Here is a 19340-nt window from a genome sequence, read left to right on the forward strand (position 1 = left end):
TAACGTAACATATTTATTTACTGATGGTTGAAAATAATTATTTAATTTTTGTCTTAATGCAGGGCCTTGAATAATCCGTCCTTAATTTCGTTTCGTAAAGACTGAACGGTAAGTTTCCTGTCTACGTTTCAGTTTAACATTTTTCGTTGCAACTGTAGAAGGAGATATACTGCAAAGATATTTTCATTATTAAAGTTATCCATTAAAGTATGTTTTCATTGCCATAATACTCCTTCTCTTAGCACTACTATCAGTACTAGTGTTACCATTCGATGTATTCTGAACACTGAAAATAAAATTACTGTAAATATTATTTCTTAATTTATTAGGTCCGTATCAAACAATTTGGCAGGGTACGTATTTAACATCCTTAGCATTACTACTATTTTTAAATTACAAATCTTTATTACCTTAAATTCAGTTGTCTCTTCTTTTTACGTTGTACCTACTCGAACTTCAGTAACGTTATAGGTCAAAGATGATTCACTTGATTGTAACATCAATTTGGTCAAAGCTCCTGTATTAATTGAACTCGATAAAGTACTCTTGCTTAAAATGGAAGAAGATACACCACAAAATAATTTTATGGAAGGTGCAGAGTTGGGTCGTACTATTTTTCTTCCACAAAAGGGGAGAAAATCATCCGCTTTAAAGTGTTCAGAGCAAATTACGTTATTTTTTGTCCATACCCAATTTTCTTTTTCGATAGAAAGAACCTTGTCCTTGTCCAGTAAAGTTTCATTTCTAGGAAAGCTAGAAATAAAAAAATTACATGTTTACAATAAAAATTTAGAATAAAAAGTGGAAATATCTTATTTTTGTGTACAGCTACCTAAATATTTAGAAATGTTTTGTATTGGACATCTTCTGCAATTTGCGCTTCCTTTCACAGTACAAAGCACAAGACATATTTAAAGTTCAATAAAAACGAAATTTACAAACAAAAATATCAATAACCTCAAAAAACACACCTGCGAACCTAACGTCAACAACAACTGCGTCACTGCGTGACGTAAAAGCCTTCAAAATGTCTGCGCCCGTAGCGTCCCTAGAAAAGTGGATGCGCACTCGTCGAAGCTCATTCTCCCCTACTCCATATCTCTGGTGAATTGTGATAGTAAAGTAAGGTTATGGTTATATTGACGTGAAATGTCAAATTTTTCTATTCATAAATTATGGTAAATAAAACCATAAATAAATAAATAAATTGGGAGAATATGAATATAAGAAAGTCTTTATGAAAATTTTTTTATTAGGCATTTACGGAAAAATATGCGACACATACAAGTATTATATCTACAATGAGCTCATTAAATAAAAATATATTCGAAAAAAGTACAGAGACAAATGTAGTTAATCCATATGCCTCGTCGGTGAACAATCTTTCAGGAGGTTTAATAACTTTACACAGTGTACCGATGGTGAATGTTGGAAAACAACTCAAAGAACTTACTTCAAAGCAAGAATTTCTTATTACACAAATCCACAATGAAAATTTGAAACTTTCGGAAGTGCAGCATTCCCCAGAAATACAGGAAACATTCATTAAAATAAAAGTTTATCACAGCAAGTTACTTAATCTTAAAAAAGATATGAAACTTATTTATGAAAGAAGTTTAAAATTGAAGAAACGAGCTATACGTCTGCAGAATATTAAAGAAAGGGAACAAAATAAAATCCAAATCGAGAAAATTAAAAAAGATAATTTTTATGAGCCTGGTCCAAGTACTACTAGTAATAATTAATATGGCAAATGTGTTTTTTATATCTATAAGAAATAATTTCTAATGTTATAAGAATTTTGTTAGTAAAAAATGTATATAACTTTTACAAAATGTTTTAATATAAATCCATTTAAATCAAAAATATAAATAGGAAGGACAACTCGCTCATCACACATGACTATATACTAATAAATTTTAATTATTTTAGAGAACACTAGACTTTAACTATACAGCTTATTTGGAATATAGCCAGCAATATTTTACCAACAAACCTATAATTAAAAATAATAGTATATTATGCAACGATCATGTAATGATGGTTATTAATACACGAGCATTAACCGGGATACGAAACGAGCCGAAGGCGAGTTTCGTATGGTTTATGCGAGTGTATTAATAACCATTACATGAGAGTTGCATACGCTATTTTTTCTACACCCGATAAATAATCAAAAACCATAAATTTTATATTTTTATTGAACACAATAGGTAACAGTAATTATTCGTATTTCTATAAAAAAAATCTACAAAATTGTAATTAATACCTCGGGTATTGGTATTGCCATAGATACAAGAAAACTATAAACANTCGGACTTTCGCTTTAATAAAGCTTGTAGTTTCTTATATTTAGAAATGTTTATATTATGGTTTATATTTACCAACGTTTTTATTATTGAATAATGTGTCCATGTACTAGATGATTTCATAGTTTCCATCAATTCTTGAAAATAAGCAATTAAAACATTTTCGGAGAATGTCGAAATATTATTTGTATTTCTCCAGTCCATAAACCGTTGATAAAGTTTTTCGTACACTTTCTTAGATTTTTGGGGTAAAATATTTTGAACTGCATTTTCTGCTTTCTCCGATATGTGTGGAGGAGTCGATGGTAATTCTTCTATATCGCTGATATCAGACATTTTGATAAATTATCGAAGTTTAGCTAGGTATGTACGAAAATTTAATGCGTACTGATTTTGACATCTAAAATAATTACATAGGAACCTAGGATAAACGTCAAATGCACAGCATGCTTGATTGAAAAATTACGGGTTTCTATTGATTAAAAATCTGTATCGTAATGAAAAATCTGTATCATAATGGGTATCATTATGAAACGGATTATGGGCATATAAGTGCATTGTTAAAATACGGGTGTAGAAAAAATAAGTTTATTACATAAACATATAAATGCCTCCTAAGCCTTAGGAGGCAACTCCTTAGGACCTAAAGGGGCTGCATTCCCTGAAAGCTATATTATATCCTCTAGGCATGTAGAAAATAGAATAAAATTTGGAACTTACTATTATTATACTTACTAACTATTATGTTGTGAATTTAATAGCCAGGAGCGTTCCAATAAATTATTACAGTATTAGTGTCATTGGATAACGAAAAAAAAAATGAAAAACAATATTCCATGTACTTAGAAGAATAGTTACAAAGATGATGGATGTTAAGAATAGAACACAAAATGTTTGGGCAATATACTATTCAGTTCTTCACATATGTCGGAATTTTTATCACCCAGCTTGGCAGGGTAAAGAACAAGTCTGTGTATGCCTAGCTAATAAGAGAAACTTTCATGGCTCTAAAATGTGCATTTCCTCTTATCTAATTGGAGTTCCTGTTGATCTAAACCAGATAAAGAGAAATCCATAATTACGATTTTACAGAAAATCACTCCTCAAGAAAAAGTGGCACAATCACTTTGTATTATGCATTGCAACACCCTGTGTATAAAAAAATAACCATTGTAATTCTACTACGTATTAAATTTTTATAGGAGCACTCCAAATCAAATTGGAACATATGTAGACATTTTCAAATCTATCTTCTCTATAAAACGACTAATTGCAATGACATATATCCATATATGTAAAGTTGAATATTGTATTCATTGGTATTTTTGGTTGTACTTTGTCTATACTTTTGATAATTCAAAATAAAGCATTCTGAGTCGTCTGATGAATTAGCAAATATTTTAAACTACTGAATAACCATAGATAACAGATTAAAGATGAGGAAAAAATAGACAAAATATTTTTTTTATATCGATTTAAAAACAGTAATAACTATCCATTTTATCTTTTAATTATTTATTCAATGTGTTGGACATGTTGGCTATAAGTTACAAAAGAGAACCGAACTAATTAAATATTTAGATAATAAAAGATATTGTACTCCTTTCCTGCAAGTTTTGATCAAGGATACATACGAATATGAACGTCAAATAAGTTCTATAATCCGGACTATATTTTGAAAGTTTCCCGTTTATATTATGGAATTTTTCAGATGATCGGGTGTCCGAGTAATCGAGGTCCTAATATATGTGACAAATTACTGGTAGAAGCTTATATGAGAATATTTTTAAGATACTCAATGAAATTTGGTTAGTGGAATATGGAAACTAGCTTATTTTTGTTTGTTTTAAAAAATCAGTCCAATTATTTTATAGCCACACATCATACTAGCTGGTTATTACATTTGAAACGTGATTTTTTATTTCATGTTTCACATAAACCATCATTTCCAATACAGTATCGGACAAAATTAGGGGGACCAAGTGAAATATCTGAATAAATATTATTCACCTAAGGTACATATACAAGTGAAATACACGATGCTTCAAAACTATTTTAAAGTTTATGTGAGCCTACGAGGACTGACAGGTGTTTTTTATGAAATAGTATCAGATGTGTGACAAAATTAAAGGGTCGTATTTAGTTTCTGTTCAACTGTCGGTCAAATATAAGGCACGTTAATAGTTTAAAATGCCACAAAGACTCATCTTGATAGACCTTAAGCAAAAATTGTTGAAGCTTATAAAGCTGGGAAGTCACAGACATTAATAAAGGATCAATTTGGTGGCACAAAACTAATTTCAAAAATAATTCGGAATTGCTGTCTTTGTGGACAAGTCTTCAATTTAAAACGATATGGCTAAAAATAGAAAATGACATAACAGCTAGACTGGAGAATTAAAAAACTAAGTCAGCGTACTCTACTGATGAGTTAAGCATGTCAGACTTATCTCCAAGAACAATTCAGTGTCGTTTGGTGGAGGCTGGGCTTCCTGTCAGAAAAGCAACTAAAACTGACAATCAGACTTCAGCACAGGGCCCACAGCTTCGATGTTTTCATCCATTCAGCTTGTATGGGGACTCCCCATCCTCATGTCGTCGTGCACGCTGCCTAGGTCATCACGAAACCTCCCGCACCAAATGCAGTTTGTAAGAGTAACATTTTCGTGACTGTTTTACCGGCTTTAAAACAGAACTTGATTGCTGTACACTGTTCAATGTGCATTTCCATGGCAACTATCAAAAACTCGCTTCATGTAGAATGTTATAATTTCATAGTAGATACATATGTATACCGATGAAACTTTGTTTGATTGCTCGGGAGATTTCCCACTACGTAGTTCCGTTATCCCCTCATAGATAGTGCCACACATTTCGCCACAATAGAGTCACTAAATATGCCACAATAAAATCAGACTTAAAGCTTAATGACTGGACTGTGTATAAATAACGAATTTCAAACCTGGTTGCTTGCACACTAAATTTCATCAAAATCGGTTGTATAGATTTTGCATAATTTTGCAATCCAAATTTTGAAAAAAAAACTTCAAATTTTCAAAATTTTACACAGCAAAAACCAAAGCCCTTAGATACTTGAAAATTTAATCACATATAGAAGGGCTCTCAAGCTTTCAAACGCTTTTTAAAAAATTGGAATCCGTCAATTATGAGAGCTCTGACACTTGTTTAAACATTGGTCGAATTTTTTTACTTATAAACAATTAGAATAACTTTGTGAATATTCAACCTAATCAAATTTTTAAAAATAGTTTTTAAAAGTTCTTTGATAGATGCTTCTTTTAAAAAAAAACAGATCGATTGGTTAATTAATTACGTAGTTATAGCTGATCAAAGTTAACCATCATTTACACTAAATGTACTGGGACATCCGGGCTAATTTTTCAAAAAATATCTTTGGTATTTCGAGTACTTACCACGGCTAAGTTTGCAATACTTTTCTTCATTGGCAACCTACTTTAAAACGTGACGTGTTTAAAGTTATTTATGCAAGCGAGGAATTCAAGAAAATCGTACGGGTGGTGGTGGTGGGGGAAGCAGAGAGAGCGGCCGCTTCAGCCTGCTCGAATTTGAATCGGCTAGTTCAAAACCGCGACGCGATTTTGATGATTTTTTTTAAATCGACGTCTCGCGATTTAAAAAAAAAACAATTAGCGTATTTTCAAATGCCTATCGTTAATAATTATTAGTCTTTCAATAGTCCGATAATTATTTATCTTTAAACTTCCTTTAATTATCAACTTAATTTTTTTATAGTATCAAAGGTAAGTGTATAAACTTATATACTGTTTATCAAAGATCAAAAACAAATTTATTTAAATATTCTAAAATTGTTTAAACAACAATAATTATTTTCAGCTGTGTTAAGCCGTTACCCCCGAGATAGATGGTAACGGTTAAGCATGGTTTGAAGTGCTCCGAATACTACACACATTGTCAAGGGCAAATGTGCAAAAATGTTCAAAATTTTAAAGAAATCGATTCGATGGAAGAATAGAAGTAGAAGCAGAAGTAGAGCGCGAGAATGAGGTGTTAGACAACGCGGAAATTAATAATTATTTTGAATTTGAAGATGAAGTTGATCAATATAATATCGAAGAAGAAAACAAAATCCCATGTAAAAAAGTTTGATTAAATTCTTTATATATTTTTATACATATAAATAAATTAAAAAAAAATGTGTGTACATTTTTTGAATCCTGATTTATTAATGCAATTAAGTATGAAAAAAATTTTTTATAATTAATTTATTAATTTAATCATCATTTCTTTTGTGATTAAAGTATAATTCAAATATTATTTATTGTTTAAAATATAAGCAAATGAGAAATTAACTCATTATATTACTAATTTTCGACATATTTTGAAAATAATTGTTGTTTAAACAATTTTAGAATATTTAAATAAATNGATGGGCATTTGAAAATAGGCTAATTCCCAGTACATTGAGTGTAAATGACGGTTAACTTTGATCAGCTATAACTACGTAATTAATTGACCAATCGATCTGTTTTTTTTTTTAAGAAACGTCTTTCCAAGAACTTTTAAAACCTATTTTAAAAAATTTGATTTGGTTGAATATTCAGTTATTCTAATTGTTTATAAGTACAAAAGTTCGACCAATGTTTAAACAAGAGCCAGAGCTCTCCTAATTGACGAATTCGAATTTTTCAAAAAGCGTTTGAAAGCTTGAGAGCCCTTCTATATGTGATTAAATTTTCAAGTATCTAAGGGCCTTGGTTTTTGCTGTGCAAAATTTTTGAAAATTTACAATTTTTTTTCAAAATCTGGATTGCAAAATTATGCAATCTATCCAACCAATTTTGATGAAATTTGGTGTGAAGTTTCTACATAACACGAAGTTTTCTTGAGCCAAGTATGAAGGTCGTATACGTATACCCAACTTAAAGATCCCAAAAAATTCTCTAAAAAGTAATGTTTTTTAACCCCATTTTTGACAATTTTTTCAATAATAATCACAATTCATTTGATTTGTAACTAGTCCTCTTCCATTTTCGCCTAAAATCAACTCTTGAAAAGATACATAATTAAATAGGAAGAAAAATACGACATTTTTCGAATTTTTTAACATATTGTGCCGCCAAAAGTTAAACCCACGTTTTTTTTATGTGCATAGAAAAATTTTCATTTCTAGTGATATTTGAAAGCCAAAAAGCCAAAAATCTCCGTGGATATACGATTCACCCAAATATGGCTTTTTGAAACAGAAACCGTCTGGACTAATAGAAAATATTTAAGACGTAAATAAAAACTAAGAAATATACATATAATTATAACATATGAATTTATTGTGAAGAATTCGAAAATACTTATATACAAGGAAAAATAATAAAACTTCGAAAATAAATAATTTAATACAATTTTGTCTCATATTCACTATTTACTACCGTAGTAAATATATTAGCAATATTGTAATTGTATAAATCTTATATAATAAATGCTTTACGTAACATAACTATATTTAAAATATAAAGCTATTAAAAATGAATTAAAAAGTCAGTTCTGATTTGAAAACATACCTTGTTACAAGATACAAAAAATTACATACATGATTCTTACATTTCTTACTGTACTTAAGTATTACTCAATACTACTACAAGCCGGGATTTTTTTTGTTTCAATCTAAAGCATAGTTTGATAGATAGAAATGTCCTATCCTCTATATCTATACAAACAGAACATGCAACACCCACATAACACCTAATCTTAATTAATACAGATCTTTTTCAATAACTTATTACGATTGCACTACAAAAAACAGACATCACCTTAAGAATTAGGGTAATATGGCGCAGGGGGCGGAGCATTGTTCATCGGTGGGTACTGCTGATAGTCGGTGTAGGGAGGTGCCGGCGCTGGTGTCGGTGCAGGAGGGTACATACCCTGTGGGGGAGGGGCGTATTGTTGAGGATAGGGATTGTGATATCCCCCGTATATTGGCTGTGTGGGAGGCGGAGCATTGTAATCATACCCAGGCTGTGGAGGTGGAGGGGGATAATGTGGCTGTGGAGGGGGGTAACCTTGATAACCATAGTTATACTGTGGCTGCTGAGGTTGGGGAGGGTATCCCATCATATCGTAAGGTGGGGGGTGTTGTGGAGGATATCCGTACCCTTGAGGGGGCGGAGGGGCATGATACGGAGGAACATTATAGTTATAATAATTATTATAATTTCCATAATCTTGATTCTCGGATTTTGGTTGTTGGTCACTGTTTTGGGTATTTTGTGGGGTGACATTTTGAGATGGGTACTGACCGGAGTTATTAGGCGACTGATCGGACACGTAAGTAACTTCATCACTGTGGTCACTGATTTCACTTTGTTCTTGGTGTTTTTGATCCGACGTTTCCGAAATGTCATCTTCAAAGTTTTCTAGGTTATCTTCGTTTGCTGCTTGATATGCACTTGTAATTCTGTCCAAGGTATCCTGCACATGTAAATACAGTTTTATTAAAATGTTTGTTGCTGCATGCTTATCAATTTTCAAGCACCAATTTGTAAAAGCAATTTACAATATAAAAACAAAAATGCAAAATATTAAGCCCGTATCAGACAATGCAATTTAATTGCTGCGACAAAATTGCGGGATAAAATTGCATGCTTATTATCACACAATTGCTGCAATTTGTTTAGTTTTTTGCAGTAGTGTTACCAACTGTGCATTGTTCAACATATAAAATTTCTTGTAAGTATCTCGCAAACAATTACTTTTGACTCGAGAAAAACATTGCAATGTATGAAATTTTAAAAGTAAATTGTTGTATAGCTTTAATACTAACTTCATCCGTGTTACTAAAAATAGCCATGGCCAATAGCCAACAACAGCTAGGTTGGTAATAAACAAATCTCCATAAAAGTAACTAGAATCCCTGCAATTTTGTTGCACTGAATAGAGTATGTTCTAATTCACGCAACTCAGTTGCCGAGACAAAATTGCATAGTCCGATAAGAAAAATTTCATGGATTCGATCTTGGCAACCAAATCCCTGCAAAAAATTGCATTATCTTGCTTTAGTGAAACTGAATTCAAAATAATAAAAATACCAGAGAAGAATGATTTCACTTAGCTCAATAGAATTATTGGATAATTTTTTAATTGCCATTTGGTACAAATTAAAAATATATAATTTTGCTTTGGTCGATTTAACTTCAGCTGTATTTTAGTTGTCAATTTTACAACAACAGCTAGTGAAAATTGAATTTTATAAAGAAATTGCTAGCTTTTGGACTAGTAAGGGGGATGAAGCGTGCCGGGAACGAAAATTCATTGGCGTGTCTGCGTAAAAGGCAACAAGATATAGAAAATAATAAAAAAAGATAATAAAACATAACATCTCATATTTTTTACGGTTTGCTATAACAGGCACTTTGATCCATTTTAATTATTACAGCATTTTAAAACGTCCCAATTGTGTTTTTTTAATTTATAAATTTATTATAGCCATGGAATTAGACCCCTCATCTACGCTTATGCTATGACGTTTCTCAGGACGGGTTAAATCAAGTCCGTTTACACCCACTAAAAAAGCATTTCCCTATTCCCTACCAAATGCAAAAGACAGAGATAGAATATAGATTGACGTTCAGTGTAACTCGGTCTCTAGACGATTATAGATTCTATCGATGTGCATAGCGAGCGGCACAAAGATAAATAATATTGAACCGTATAAAAATCATTTTATATTTTATACGCATTATGGTAATAGTGTTTTTATATTATGTCTTAGTCACTCTTTATAATTTCGACCGCGGAGTATAGGTATAACTACAAAGAAAATTTAATTTTGCAAAAAATTTAATTGTAGATATCTGTCAGTTATGAAAAAAATATCATGCACATATATGTGCAACTCTTTTCAAGATTCCCATTTCATAAATTTTGCTTGAATTTTTTAGTTAGTGAAATTTCCTATAACAGGCTTAGAAATCATCTAAAACACAGTACAGGTCCCATGCTTCTTTATAAAAATTTTCACCAGCCGCCACTATTTCAGCAATGAATTATACAGATTATAACTGTAAGTGGATCAATTTTTTATGGGTAATAGTATCTGTTGCCCACAATAATAATGAGAAATTTTTTTAATCAAATAAATAGGCGAGTTATAATTCATTTTTTAAACTACCCTTAATTTCTTGTCTACTCCGCTACTGGGCAACTTCAAACTTGCCTGTGTGAACACTCTTATTGTTGTTGCCTGTTGTTACCTTTTTAGGTCAACTGTATGAAATTAACGGAGTGACAGATAGTGAAACTGCAATGAAAAATAATTTTGTAAAAGCAGATTTCTATTGTATGACCTTGCGACATGTTATTTTAGTTACCATATTTTTTTGATGTCAATGCAAATAATGTGCAGAAAAAATTTTTCCTGTTTTTAATAACATATTTTCCGCATAATTTATTAAATACAGTCAAATCTCCTTATTCGCGGTTCCAGTATTTGCGGATTCACTATTCGCGGACCAAAAAATTGTGACCACTTCCCGTATTCACGGGTGAAAAATTCTGTATTCGCGGATCCAAAACTAACGATGTGTATTGTATTTTTAGAATGTGTATTTATTTGTCAAAATAAACAAGTAGTTGACGCCACTTGCTTACACGTGCTAATATGGTCTTTGATAAAGGTGACATTAAACTTAAAAAACCTGAGTGAAGGTTTACGGATGGCAAATGAGCTTTGTGATTTCTTTATAAAAATTGAGCCTTCTTGTGGAAAGAAGCCTTTTTAAGAAGCAAATTGACAATGCCACGGCTGAATATCAATCTGAATTAAAAGGCCTTTTATTAGCTGCAAAACAAGAAAAAATTACTAAGTTCTTTAAACCATTGCCTAAACCTGATAATAATAATTAATATGTTAAAATTTATCTCAATAAATTACTTTTATTATATGTTTTTATTATTTTGCAACATTGGAATGTATCTCCTATATTTCCATACAAAATTCCACTCCGTATTTGCGGGTTCCGTATTCGCAGTACATTTTCGGAATGTTTCCCCCACGAATAAGGAGCTTTGACCATATTAACTAATACTGGCTTGTGAATAGGCTCATCTTACTAATTGTACATAAAACCAATTTGTTTTAAAATTATTTTTACCATTTTACAAAACATACCTGATAAAAAATAAATAAAAAACTTACTAATCTGATTTGAAATATTTTTTAAAATCATTTTAAGCTTTTAATAGAAAGTATTTATTATTCTTTACAGTACTAAGTTTAATTTGAGAATCTTAGTTTCAATGACCTTTGACATTTACCTAGTTTAGGTGAACTACATAATACGCTTTTTTTCGCGAGTGAAATCGTATGTTGTAGTATGTGTAGTGTGAGTGAGTGAAGAGATTTAAACTACCACCTGACAACTAAGATTAAAAGACATAGAAATAGTAACTACCAGTCAGATATTCACCAATATTCAGTCGCGAAAAAATGCCTAATATCAATCTATCTATCTGAAGTGATATCATTGATACAGTCGCTTCATAAATGTTTGAATCCCACGTTACCACATTTGTTTTGGCACTCCGTAAATTTAATTTTTTTAAATTGGTGTATCAAAAAATTACCAAGGAAAAATCACTAGGACCCTAGATTAAATGTCAATTCAGAGACGTTCGTAATTTTTCGTGTTTTTATGCCTGTTCTTTATACAATTTAGCAGTATTCCTGTACTTTTCGACAAATTGATATTTGTCGAGTTGAAAAAAATTGTTCTTTTCAGAACTTTGAAAATTCGACGCTTTTTAAGGGGCATATACAATTACAACGATCAGAAAATCGATTTTTTTATAGTATTCTTAAAAGATGGAACTGTATGTGAAGAATATATTTTGAAAGTTTGAAAGCGAAATCCAAAAAACTCCAGAAGTTACAGCGCATGTTCGCTCGGGTTAAGAGCGCACGCTGCAGAAGCAAGAGCTCACAGGGGCAGGTATACTTGTCGACCAGATGTTTGTAAGAGAATTAACCGTTTTCGAACGAATTTAGGAAAATAGCCGCCCAAGTTTGTTTACAATAGTTTATAGTTGCCCTTTTACCCTTCGTCCACAACGACATTCATCTGTTGAATGACTCCATCTGCAAAGGATAGAATAGAATTTACCATTTTTCTCGAAACTGCATTACTGAAACTGGTCTACACGATTACGCAAAAACTATTAAACCGATTGAATTCCTCTGTGGTAGAAATGTTAATAACGTTAATACCTTCTATATGACGAAAATTTATTTCGGAAAATTTTGAAAAAAACTATTTTATTTATACCAATTCTAAAGAAATTTCGCATGAAAATTCGATTTTTGTCTTTAAATGGGTGCCGTTTTTTCCAAATTTCCGTTTTTCCATTTTTCTCAATGTCACAAAGAAACTACATGTTTTAAGTAACAAAATTTTTGTATTTTGTTACAGATCGAATTTCACGGGGAGCTAGGCTGTACACCGTTATGGAAGTCGAACCGTAACCTTATGACTCTCTACCACAGCATTTTGACGATTAATTAATTAAAAAATTTGTTTTTTTATACTTGAATATCCTATTAAAGAACGCCTACAGTCCGATGAATGTAGAATTAATATTTCTTACTTTAAAAAATTCCTCAAAATTGACTCATTTTCGTCTGTGTAATTGTATATGTCCCCTTAGACGAATATTTTAAGGTTATATACGTTTCATTTGTTACATTTTTATTTTTTGTAGAAAGCGCACATTGCAGCAGAAATTATAAAATATATTCCGTCATTTTATTATTGAATTAATTGATTACTAGGGGTTTGTGGCCTGCCCAAAGTCCTGATCTTATACCTTTGGATTTTTATCTGTTTGGCCGTATCAAAAATAAGATATTTAAACAGCCTCTCCACACACTTGATGAGCTGGAAGCAGCAACTTGAACGCATTTTCCAGTGCATGAAACGCAGAGTAAAGAGTAACCACAAAAAACCTGTGATTTTTGCCTATTTTTTCACAATTCGCAGAGAATTAAAAAAAATACATAAAAATATGTTTTTAGTTGCAAATTACTTGTTGTAAAAAACTGAAATGAGCATAGCTGTTAGTATTCTGAAAATTTTTAAAATCACCCCTACTTAGGGGTTGAAAAAATGCCAAAAATGAAGAATTTAAATATTACCAATTGATATAAAAACTATTAGCATGTGAATTATCTAATATATTTTTTTTTGGAATTTTTACAATTATTTCTGATCTCTATTTTTGGGGATAATTCCACCCCCTGAGCGCGCTTAAGGGTGGATTTTCTAATTCAACATGTATATTTCAGTCATGAGAATAAAGCTTTCTTTGTATCAAGAATCATTCGATAGAAAAATTCTTATGCTAATAGTTTTTATATTTATTGGTAATACTCTTCATTTTGGGCGTCTTTTCAACCCCTAAATTTTTGAAAATTTTCAAAAAACTAAAAGCTATGCTCATCTTAATTTTTTGAGTAATTTGAGACCAAAAACATATTTTTTATCTATTTTGTTTAGTTCTCTGCAAATTGTGAAAAAACGGGCGATTTTTGCAGTTACTCTTTATGTTTGGAAAACGAAGATGGTCATTTTGAATATTTGTTATAAATTTGATTTGTGATTTATGTTAGCATTCCAATGTAAATTAATTTAGCTAATTTATATTTAATTATAGAAAAAAAATTAATAAAATGCTGAACCTTTTTGTATTTCATTAACATTATTTTCATTTTCTGAAAATGGATTACAAAAAAGCCTATATTTTTAAAAGGATAACCTTCAATCAAAAAATATTTTTTCAATATGGAATGGGATAAAAATTCAAAATATTTTAGGGGAATATGATTATTTTGTAAATAAAACAGTTTTTTTTTTTCTATTGAAAAAAGAACGCATTTTGCAGATTCAATTCAATGTTTGTTAGTTTGTAAAGAAATGTAAAATGTACTCTACTGGACTATCCTCTATCTTTAGGGAATTTTATGTTAATCACTGCCTCTAGTGTAAGTCTGATTGCCTACCAGTTGCGGTCACGAGTAGGGTTACCAGATCTATTTCATGACAGACCCGGAGACATGAAGGCGTAATCAGGAAATATCTACATCATGGCAGACCTACAGGAGATAATAATTGATGTATTAAAAATTAAAAAAAATGTTTTCGAAGAAATCACAATTTTTCCAGAAAACCCGGAGAAATGACATGTTAACCCGGAGCCTGAAAATGTACCATCAAAACCCGAAGACTCCGGGTCAAACCCAGAGATCTGGCAACCCTAGTCACGGGGGACTCCGACATTTGTGAAGGCACTGTATTATCCTATCCAGTTGCAGGGTATGAAAATTTCAAAAAAAAAATAAAAATAAAATACTAGATGCAAAATGTAGGCCGATTTTATGTGGAAAGTGAAATTTTAAACATTTAAATGTCTTCATACCTGAAAAGGTGTGTTGTCATTTAAAACCGACGAAGTGGTGTGTTCTAGCTGCTCCAGGGCTGAACTTTCTGAGCTGCTGTCCTTGTGTTCGACCGGAGGAGGCGGCTGTGGAGGTGGCTGTTTGGGCTGGCTAGTCACTCGCTGTATTGAAATATTTTTCTTCAGCATGGATATCCTCTTCTGTATTTCATCTGCTGTTTCGACATGTTTCTTCTCACTCTGATCATCATCACTACTACTCATCGGCATGGAATCTTCTTTATTAAGAGACTTAGCAATCTCACTGCCAATGTTGTACGGTTTCGCTTTAGCTGCCTCTAACTTCTTCTGAATACTGCGTATCCTGGATACTAAATTAGGGACTGACTGTTTAACGCTCTGAACACCGAATTTGGTGGCACCCGGAGTAAAAGGCTTAACGGCACGCTTCTGGGGCACCACCGAAAGAGATGGATTAGCCTTAATTGATGGAGGCAATACTGGAGTTTTTGTCATTTTGGTTGGGTCATGGTTATCCTCAGCTTTGCCCTTAACTTTAATGGCAGTCTTAATGGCAACAATTTTTCCACTTTCTAGTTGCATGTAGACACCTTTTGGAGATTTAAGCACCAACACCTTTTGCCCAGCTTTTAGGACAATGTTGCCTTTCTCAGGTTGATTTGTGGGTATCACGACATCTAATGGCAGTGTCATCTCTTGAGCAGTCATGCCTTGTCTCTGCCAATGTTCTGCAGGAATCCATCTCGACGGCCTTTCTCCTTGCTGCATGGGCCTGACTGAGGCTACTGGTCGATGTCCCCTAGAGGAACCTAACAAATTATATGCTGGCTGTCTAGCCGCCTGCTTTTCACGTTCATATCCTTTCTTAGCTAGCCGTTTTTCTTGCTGAGATAACTGCTTTTCTTTACGGTCCACAAGAAGAGATTCATGTTGGAAAGGTTCTTTATTAAGTGAACGACCATACTTCTCCAGAACTTTTTGTAATACGACATCAATATAATTGTCTTTATACCGAGACCAGTCTTTTTCTTCCCCCTCATCCCTTTTATCGTCCCAACACAACGTACTGACATCTTTTAGAGTTAAGTGAGCGTCTGGATTGCATTCATCTACCACTCTATCAGACATACCTAAAAAAATTGGTGGTTGAAAATATATCACAAAACAATCAGACAAAACATACCTTGCTTGTTTATTTGACGATCATATATCTTCTTTTCCAAGCAATTGTCAACAACTAGTCTATAAACAAAACATGGTTTCCTCTGGCCATAACGGTAAACCCTACACACAGCTTGGGTATCGTGGCAAGGATTCCATGATGCATCCAAGACAACCACACGATTTGCACCTATTAAATTGATGCCGAGCGAACCAGCTCTCGTTGAAACCAGAAATAAGTGAATTTTAGGATTGGAGTTGAACTCGTTGATGAGTTTCTCTCTCTCCAGAGCACTTGTCGAGCCATCCAAACCTTCAAGAAAGAAAATTTTGCAAACTCGAAGTGTTACAAATAGACCCTAGATATTGGATCTGATGAGCCCGAGATAAGACTTAATTTAATAAAATATGATGTTAAAAGTAGAAATAAAACACTATATTATTTGGAATTAATATCTAATAGCTGTTTTACATGGACAATTTATTCATAAATAAATTCAAGAAGTTCTTCATGAATTAATTCACGAATTTATTTGTAAACGGTTTAGTTTTACACTGCTACAGACTTCGTAAATATCTTTGAAACATGTATCAGCTCTACCAACAAATCAAAGAAGTAAATAAATTTCAAAAATGTCACCTTTCCACTCATAATTGTAGTGGTACCGTTTTGACACATATTATGTAAATATTAGTTTTTGTAAATAACAAAACAAAACTAGTACGACACCACACAATTATCGATGGAATGGACAACACAATTTGACATTTTTGTGTTGATTTGTTATTTTCAAGGACATTTTTCTTTTGTTTTAAGAGTATTTAATCAAAATTTGTGGTGAACTATGGTGAATGGGGAAGTTTCACATTTTTTTTCTTTTCTTATTAAATTCTTTTCATCATAGAAAGTCAATTGCCACTTAAATTTTAAATTTTTAAATAATAGTTTTCCTATAAAAAAAATATATAAATTCAAAATAATTCTCTATGCACTAAAACGCAGTCTTAAACAAAGACGGCTGCTCTTACGTCACAATCCGGTATCAGTCCCAATCGAATCCAAACGAGTCGTGTAGAGTCGTCTTCTGTAGTCTGGGTCAGTCTTACTCATTTGTGTTTATGCAAACTACTTGTGGCAGATAGATTTTATATTATTTACTTTTACTTAACACAATATTGTTAATTATTTTAAAAACTGTACATTCTACTGTCTAAATATGTGACGTCACACTAAAAGAGTATTAACAAGATATTTGTGGGGAGAAAAAATAATAATGCGAGTGACTCTCTTAATAAGAAACATAGGCAGTGGCGACTGGTGCGGGGGCGCCGCCCCATCTACATATTTTCATAGTAAAAAAAAATTTAATTTAAAATTTAGTTTACAATGTTATCTACATAACTAAATATGAAACACAAAAAGGAAATGTTAAACTTGTAGTGTGCAGTCAATTTAACTCGACTTGCAAAATTAGTTTGCAAAACACTGAAGCTCGCCTCTACATCTGTAAACTGTTTACAGCGGTGGTCATGGTTACCGTTGCGCAGCAGTGACGTAGTGGGGGTAGCGCATATTTACTATGCAGTTTAGGCTCTGTTTAGTCCGACCGTAACCAAGTAATAGCTATTCATTGCTATTCATTTCATCTAAGTATCTTCGAACATCAATACCAAAATGTGGGGGAGCGCCATCTTGTTGGAACCAAATTCTTTCATTCGGTACATCTGGATCAATTTCATGAGGGAACATCACAGCTAGAGCAGGTATCAGGTCAAATATTAGGAAATCCAGGTAGCGTGCCGCAGTAAGATTTTCTTCAAAAAAGAATGGGCCCAATATTCTGTTGTTGATGATACCTGCCCATACATTAACTTTTTGTAAATGCTGCTTATGCGATTCGCATGTCCAGTGTGGATTTTCCTGGGACCAAAAGCTATAGTTGTGCCTGTTAACCACTCCATTTAAATAAAACGTAGCTTCATCCGAAAAAAGTACGTCTCGTTGAAAACCATTATTGTCGTCACACCGTCTCATCATTTCCTCACAAAATTGTAATCGCCTATCATAATCGTATTCCAAAAGCTCTTNCGTAACAACAGTTACAATTTTGCTTATACAGTTGTAAAATAAACATATTAATCGTATGTAGAGTTGCTCCTGGATTATAGCAAACATGCCTTTTAAAGAACATCGTATTTTTATATACGATTATATTGAAGGTGTAACAATTATTACACCGTTTTATTGCAAGTGAACATAAGATGTTAATACTTTTTTGAGAATTATGTGGTATTTTCATCTTAACTTAACATACGATGTTATTACTTTTCTATTACTGCTGGTGGTGAGTGTATACAACTCTGTATCTTTAGATATGATATACTAGTTTTCTTAGATATAGAGATAGTTACATCTCATCTCTACATAAGATGTTAGTTACTTAAAAAATAGCAGATAGCTCCATCGTATCTTATTAAAGTTAATTAAAACGAAAAATGATAGTAATTTTCACTATACGTTTATAAGAAATTGTTTCTGTACCTCATATTTAGACTGTAACCAAATTTCATATGGTAACTTTGAAAAGATGTGTTGCAATTAAGAGAAAACCTATAGAACTTTAAACCTACTTTGTGAGAAACCATCATTATCGAGTTACGATGTTCTTATTTGCGAACATCGATTTGCGATAAAAATTTCATGTGATTGTGGGAAGATAAAAGAAATATTAAAAATGAACTAACTTGATAAGTACAGTAAAAACCAAACAGTAGACTTTCTAGCAGATTTGGTGTAAGTTTCTTACAAATATCAAAGAAATATACTGAACAGTAAACGTAAATTATACAGAAATATGGAAATAGTTTAACAGATTTGATTTTGGTGCACACATTTTGTAACGTGTCCATCTCTTGATAAAATTGAACATTGAACAAATGGCATATGGTGAGAAGTGTGTATCACATCTAACTGTGTTCCTGTGGTTTGGGAAGTTCTGCGACGGCCGAGGCTGTATGCATGACGACAAGAGAAGGGGCATCTCCGCACAAGCCAAATGGATAAAAACATACCTCTGTGCTGAAATCTGATCATCAATCAAACATCAGAATGTTTGTAGACCGTGTATGATTGATCGACAATCAGACTTCAGCACAGAACGCACAGCTTCGATGTCTTCATTCCTTCGGCTCGTATGGGGACGCTCCATTAGACGATAAGCCACTTAGTAAAAAATTGACGGTTTGGTTTCCTTCTGGGGAGTAAATGTAACCTACCAATTTAGATTCGTCAAAAAGGCAGCATGAATGTTTGTGATGATAATTTGTAAAATTCGGTCGCTTAGTGGCGTTACAACCTCACAAAGATGAAAATCGTAGTTTAGGTATCATTCTAAAGTTTGGTTT

The 19340-nt window shown here is 32.4% G+C and overlaps 2 protein-coding genes and 1 long non-coding RNA gene across 4 annotated transcripts in view; 1 reads left to right on the forward strand and 2 right to left on the reverse strand.

The window, feature by feature from the left end:
* Positions 1–1108, reverse strand: LOC111693146. Of its 2 annotated transcripts, none has more exons than XR_002763352.1 (3): positions 972–1108; positions 411–753; positions 1–286 (listed from the first exon to the last, which is right to left on the reverse strand). It is a non-coding gene; the product is annotated as an uncharacterized LOC111693146 (long non-coding RNA). The 2 variants fall into 2 exon arrangements; XR_002763351.1 differs by lacking the exon at positions 972–1108 and adding an exon at positions 833–942.
* Positions 1109–1115: 7 nt separating this feature from the next.
* Positions 1116–1804, forward strand: LOC108905906 (biogenesis of lysosome-related organelles complex 1 subunit 6). The gene has a single exon (XM_018708978.2). It carries the CDS (start codon positions 1302–1304, stop codon positions 1743–1745), a length of 444 nt encoding a protein of 147 aa, XP_018564494.1. The 5' UTR covers positions 1116–1301; the 3' UTR covers positions 1746–1804.
* A 5886-nt stretch (positions 1805–7690) lies between these two features.
* Positions 7691–19340, reverse strand: part of LOC108905974 (helicase ARIP4) — a 34547-nt gene continuing 22897 nt past the window's right edge. The window contains exons 7-9 of the mRNA XM_018709089.1: positions 15958–16248; positions 14775–15904; positions 7691–8777 (exon numbers count right to left, since the gene is read on the reverse strand). Of these exons, the coding sequence (XP_018564605.1) occupies positions 8118–8777; positions 14775–15904; positions 15958–16248 (2081 nt within the window). The 3' untranslated portion in view covers positions 7691–8117. The remainder of the gene's footprint in view (positions 8778–14774; positions 15905–15957; positions 16249–19340) is intronic.

Source organism: Anoplophora glabripennis, unplaced genomic scaffold (genome assembly GCF_000390285.2).
Source record: "Anoplophora glabripennis isolate ALB-LARVAE unplaced genomic scaffold, Agla_2.0 scaffold26, whole genome shotgun sequence".
Taxonomy (NCBI): Eukaryota; Metazoa; Arthropoda; class Insecta; order Coleoptera; family Cerambycidae; genus Anoplophora; species Anoplophora glabripennis.

Coding starts and splice junctions, on each gene's coding strand:
- LOC108905906 (XM_018708978.2), top strand. CDS start 1,302: ATGAGCTCATTAAATAAAAATATATTCGAAAAAAGTACAGAGACAAAT.